General features: G+C 37.1%; 1 protein-coding gene across 1 annotated transcript; it reads right to left on the bottom strand.

Annotated features, from left to right (window-relative positions):
• Nucleotides 1-201: 201 nt before the first annotated feature.
• On the bottom strand, nt 202-1,140 carry LOC130873450 (putative olfactory receptor 10D4). The gene has a single exon (XM_057768293.1). It carries the CDS (start codon nt 1,135-1,137, stop codon nt 202-204), a length of 936 nt encoding a protein of 311 aa, XP_057624276.1. The 5' UTR covers nt 1,138-1,140.
• Between the last annotated feature and the right edge of the window lie 5,369 nt (nt 1,141-6,509).

Raw genomic sequence — 6,509 nt, 5'->3', positions numbered from 1 at the left:
TTTCATTATAAAACACATGTACATATAAAATAAGTCTGTTCTTCAAGCAGTGAAGGAGTGGTAAATTATTGTAATCTACATTTTATTTAAATATGACTTGGATATTATGGATGCCAATTTGTCTTATGAAGTAAGTTGCACATTCAAATCTGTCTGGTTTAATGGTGAATCAGACTTTATTCAGCTACAATTTAGATGTTTTCATTTATTTTCAAGACTGAGACACTTCATAAAAAATACATGTCTGAGGGCTGCTTTCACATCCTTATTCCTCAGGCTGTAGATCATTGGGTTGATTGTGGGTGTTACAAGGTTGTGCAAAATTTGAATAATTGCACTAAGCAATGGACTGGGATTGGGCTGTAGGTAGATAACGATGACTGGACCATAAACACAGATGATGGCAGTGAGGTGGGCACTGCAGGTGGAAAACGCTTTCTGCCTCCCTTCTTTTGAGCGGATCTTTGAGATGGAGATCCCAATTCGAGTGTAGGACACAACAATGAGAAGAAAACAAATGAGAGACAAAAGACCAACATTTGTAAAGCCTACCTTCTGTGCTAGAGAGGAGTCCTCACAGGCCAGCAGTAACACGGCAGGCATGTCACAGAAGTAATAATCCACCTCACTGGGTCCACAGTAGGGCAACTGGAAAGTGAGGGAAGTTAGGATAACAGAGTGCACACAGCCACTCATCCAGGTCCCTGTGGCCAAGACACAGCACACTCTGTGGTTCATGATGACTGTGTATCTCAGAGGGAAGCATATGGCAACAAAGCGATCATAGGCCATCACTGTGTACAGGAAACACAATGTACAACCCAGACAATGATAGAAAAAGTGTTGTACAACACAGCCCTGGAAAGAGATTCCTCGACCCTGGCCTGAAAGATATGACAACATCTTTGGAGCTGTAGTGGAACAGAAACCCAAGTCAAAGATGGAGAGGTTTCCCAAGAAGAAGTACATGGGAGTGTGGAGTCGCTGGGAGGATATGACCGCAGTAAGAATGAGGAAGTTTCCCAGGAGGGCACAGGCATACAGTGCTGAGAACAGGAGGAGCAGGACCTTCTCCAGGCCTCCTGTCTCAGGGATGCCCAGCAAGGTGAATTCTGTCACCATAGTGTGGTTTCTCATGTTTATGGAAGAATCAAATCCTGTGAATTTCTGGTAAGAAATTCTTGGTAAAATTTATGATGTATATGTGTTAGATGATTTTAAATCACCATTGTAGGAGTTAAAAAGACAGTGGTATTTACAGAGATATGCTCCAGATAGAATTTCTTTCTTGATGATGGGGTATATTTTGTCAGTTAGGCAACAAATTGCAGATGGTGTTTCTAACAATGTCACTCAAAATATAACTATTGCAGCAATTGCAGATGATATCTTAACAATCTCACCCAGAAAGTAGCTTCCAATGCTGGTCTCTTCTCTTCTTATATTCATATAAATGATCCTATTCCACCATTCCAGATGCTCATGATAATTCCAATGCAAACAAGAACAGTTTGGAATTGCTCTAGTAGGGATGATAGTGGAAAGGCAGTGGTAGAAGAGGGACAAAAAACAGTGTGGAGTGAGCAAAATCAGGATGCATTATGCATAGTTTTGAAATTTTCCAAGAAAATGTTAATTAATGAAATGTTATGCTTTCAGTTACATTACACCCAAGTTCTGGATGCAGTGGTAATGAGAATCAGAACCCGCAGTATTTATGAAAAAAATCACAACAAAAAGAATATACTTCATGATTTTAAACTTGATGTCTGAACATTACTGAATCTGAAGCTGAATGAATATACTCAATTTTTCTTACGTAGAAGTATGAATATTTGCTTATTCTTCTCGTGGAAACTGAGGATTTATGATTTTACATGGTATATTTGTAAGGATCGTATGAAGAAATGTTTAGAATAGCATAGTAACTGAAATCTCCATAAGTGCTTCTTATATAATAGTGGAACTTTACCTCATTCTCTTTCTTAGACACATAATATACATCTTACAGATACACACATGAAAACAAACATACACACAGACACATGCACAGAGACACATGCACATAAACACACTTTAGTCCAAGCCTCACAATTCATATTGTGTTCCATTGTTAAAAGATATTTGTTAACATACGTCACAAGAGGTAAACTAAGTAGGTGGAGTTCAAAAACGTCACCAAAAAAGTTGTTATTGTCTTATTGTATAGAAGGAAAGATCATAGTGCAGAGAGTGAAGTCACAGATATTTTAAATGGTATGAAGTTTTACTGCTTCTCACCAAGAAATGTGCATCCAGTTTCATAGGTTCATCTCTGAATGTAAGAATGTATCGTTGTCTGTCAACTCCCTTTAACTCCCTCTTCATTATTGTTGAATCATGAGGTACAACAAAGAAAAACTTCCTACAGTTTTTTTTTTTTTTTTTTTGGCATTCCATGTAGAACAAAGAAGCTACTGTTGCCACTACCTCAGGCTGTAATGTCTAATTCTAGAACCATATTTGTGTGAAAAAGAAGGTGTGGGCATAGAAAACACTCCTTTCCAGTTGTTATATTTTGAAATTTTCTGACATATTTTTATATATTTATTTCAGTTTTCCAGTACAGTATAATCCTTAAATTACAGATTAGATCATAATTTCTATTGCCTATAAATCCTCCCTCTTTCCCCCATATTATATCCCTAGTGACTGAGAGATTGAGCACTCTGCTATAGGTGAAGGAGACATTGAGCACTTACTAAGCCAATAGAAAGCCTAATATGATGGATGGTGTTATTGAGTGTCGTTTCCCTCTGTACCTGCAGCAGAAGAAAGGAGTCTCACCATCTTTCTGTCTGTAAATGGAACTGATAATTATTCCTCCTCATTTATTCAGTTTTTAGTAGAATGCTGCACATCTAAGTGTGCTTCAGCTCCCTGGCAGCAATTTCCTGTTTGGTTCTAAGAACTGCAATAATTCACAACACAAGAGATTTGAAATAATTGTGTTCTTCCTTTGGGTATTAATCTCAAGAGGAAGGAGTCTTATTGAGAAAGCATCTCATTAACTCTGTGGTTTAATTGTGTTGTGATTGGGGGCAGTATTTCAATATCTTTTGTGAACACTATCATTAGCTAATAATATTCAAGAATGTTCACTTGAAACCTCATATTTTTCTCATACACCTAACCCATGATCAAAGATTTTAAAAGATAGTAATTCTTAAATCTTGTTACATTCTGACCTATATGGTGATGTACTGTTCTTGGAAGGTGTGAGAAGACCTGTCAGAAAATGTTCTCTTAGCTGGGATCTGATGTATGAATCAACAGATAGTGTAGGGAAGGACAAAACAATTTTCCAGCAGAGGTATTGGTATGTACAATATGCATGGTGGAATGAAACTCAACATCTTTAAAGAATTTAGAGCTAGTCCTGAATACAGAGTCTCTGTAGGTAAAAGGTTTTGTCCTGAATGCTGCTCCCAAGTAGCCATACAGAGGCTTAATCTCAATTATAAATGCTTGGCCAATAGCTCAGGCTTTTTACTAGTTCACTCTTACATTTTAAATGAACCCAAATATTTTATCTACCCTTTGGTGAATGACTTGGTATCTTTTCACTGTATAGCGTGGTCATCTTCCTTCTCTCTGTGTCAGCTTGCTACTTTTCTGTCTCTGCCCTTTTTCCTAGCACTCTGTTTATTTCTCCCCCAACCTTATCATGTCCAGCTGTTGGTCAGTCAGCTTCTTTATGAAACCAATCATAGTAATATACATTCACACAGTGTAATGAAATATTCCATAAGTCTTTACTGTCAGTTTCTTGGAAATCTGAGAGAGTAGAATCACAAATGTAGACTCTTCTGAATGACAGTGTATATTCAAGGTTGGCTGTGAAATAGTCCTTCTGTACACCGAGAATATGTATTACTCTTATTGGTTCATAGAAATGTGACAGGATGGTAGCCAGGCAAGTAGTATAGGTAGGACAGCCAGACACAGAGGACTCTGGGAAGAAGATAGGCAGAATCAGGAGATGCCAGCAAGTCATTGAATGAGCAGGACATGTAGAAAATGAAGTAACAAGCCATGAGCCACATGGTACAGCATAAATAAGAAATATGAATTAATTTAAGCGTAAGAGTTAGCCAGTAAAAAGCCTGAGCTATCAACCAAGTATTCGTAAGCTATATTAAACCTTTGAGTGGTTATTTGGGAACTGGCAGGTAGAAGAGAAATGCCCAGCTACAAAGGTTAGTTTAGGAACCCAGTATAGATCTTGTATCAAAATAAGACATTAAAATGCATAGGGAATGCTCTGGTTTCTCTTCAGATCATTTAAATCTTTCACCTTTTAAAATGCAAAGCTCATTGTAAGTGTACTTATTTGTAGTGTGATTGCTTATCATGGGGAAGGCCACAAGTTTGATTCCTATGGAGAAGTCGCTCAGTGAGTAAGAGCACTGCCTGTTCTTCCAAAGGTCCTGAGGTCAATTCCCAGGAATCACATGGTGGTTCACAACCATATGTAATGAGATCTGTTGTCCTCTTGAGGAAGAGACCGTGTCAGTTGTCCTCACCAACTTATACCATGACACCTAATATGGACAAGTTCAAAGGAACTGCCATATATGGGCTGCCCGTGCATGCTTTAACATTACCAGGGAACAAATTCTATTTTCATCTCAAAGAAGGGGATTTTAGTGGTTTTAGGAAGAGAACTCTGTGTAAGATAATGCATGAGAGAGAGAAGACAGCCAGTGATCACTGAAGGTCCCATTGTTCATGTTAAACAAGTTGTCTATGAATTTAGGAGTAGATGAAAGGCTGGTATTTTAAGCAGAAGTGTTCCAGTACAGAGTGGATGAGAAAGCATATGAAGAAATGATTACATCTATAGTACAAAGTATAGTTCTTGGAAAAAGACGTCTATTGGAATACTCAAATAAGATCCCTGAACTCGAGACCTTTCAGACACATGGTAGAAATACACAATTAATAGCTATTAGTACAGAAAAAAGGCATCTTCAGTGTATGAGGGTAAAGAGTCAAGTAGCCTAACATGATGTTAGTAGAGTAGACTTTTATTTCCAGATAAGGAGATAAAATGAAGCCCTTTGGGTTGAAAAAAACTAATAAAAATGAAAAGAGAAAGAGTATTTGTACAAAATGAAAGAAAAAGTTATAGGAATAAAGCCAATGAGGAGAAACCTAAACCAACCATAGGTAAAAAGAAGGACTATGAAGGAGGTGAAGATAAGACTACAAAATCCAGTAAGATAAGAGGATAAACATAAGGGTTAGCTACATTAGGAGATAAAGATGCCACCATTTCTAGTTTCACTAAATTTTGCTCCACTGTGCAAAGATGGATGACGTTCTGAAATAAGATCCTGTTTATTTTCACAAAGTGTATACTTTAATCATTCTAACATCCCTAGTTCCCATTTGATCTACAAAACGATCACATAGCAGTCTAGCTCAGACACACTTAGAATGCATCCACAGAGCAATCGCAAGTGCCTGGCAAGGAGTACAATGTGCTCAGTGGAAACTCACTGCTATTCCTAGAAGTAGTGTTTCTCAGCTACCCTGCTTTCTATTGCTCAGACGTTCCTGGACGCACTCCATTGAGGTTGGGAAAAAATTCAGATAGAGTAGAGTGACAATATCTAACAGGAATGTTGTTATATTAAAAGAAGTTATCTCACTACCAAAAAAAAGTGACCTGAAAACAAAAACAGCTGTAAAGATGGAGCTATAAATGTCTTCTAGTATGTTTCATAAGTACAAATGCACTGAAGTTATATAATCTACCAGCCCATCCATCATGCAGAATTGGACCTTAAACATGCTGAAAATGTCATAATGAAGACCATGAGTTTGTAGGATAACTTAAAACTAATTTTAAAAGAAGATGCAGGAAACCAAGGGATACTAAGATTGGGAGAAATAGTCTCCAGGGAAGAGCACACCAATTGGTTATTCAACTGCAAATGGTAATCCCTCATGACATATGCATATTAGGGAACATTATATAGACTCTACAGGTTATATTTAGAAATATACATGTATGTAATTAACATACATGCATGTGCCAATTATCTGTGGAAAGAGACATCAGTAAAATGAAAGATAAAGGAGGGCTATATAGAAGGATCTGAAGAGAGGAATGGGAAAAAAGAATTTTATTATATATAATATCAAAAATAAAAGAAAATACAGTCATTAAACCAATGCTCCCTCTTCTTCTGCTTCTATAGTCTCCCAAAATTTCCATCCCTTACTAACCATCATTCTATTTCATTTTTTAATAAAAACAGCTGATTCTAGAATATAGAATGACTATGTTTATTTTACTATGATTGGCTACTCTCTTCTTGTATCATCCATGTGGGTGATGGGCAATACATGTGTCAGAACTTCATTGATGCTCATATCTGAACAATATTCCTTTGTGTATCCATTGTATAATATATTAAGACGATACATTCATAAACTCAGATGTTTTTCATTCCCAGGCT

Source organism: Chionomys nivalis, chromosome 4 (genome assembly GCF_950005125.1).
Source record: "Chionomys nivalis chromosome 4, mChiNiv1.1, whole genome shotgun sequence".
Lineage (NCBI taxonomy): Eukaryota > Metazoa > Chordata > Mammalia > Rodentia > Cricetidae > Chionomys > Chionomys nivalis.
Note: the sequence above shows the minus strand (reverse complement) of the source record. Positions and strands in the feature narration are given on the sequence as shown.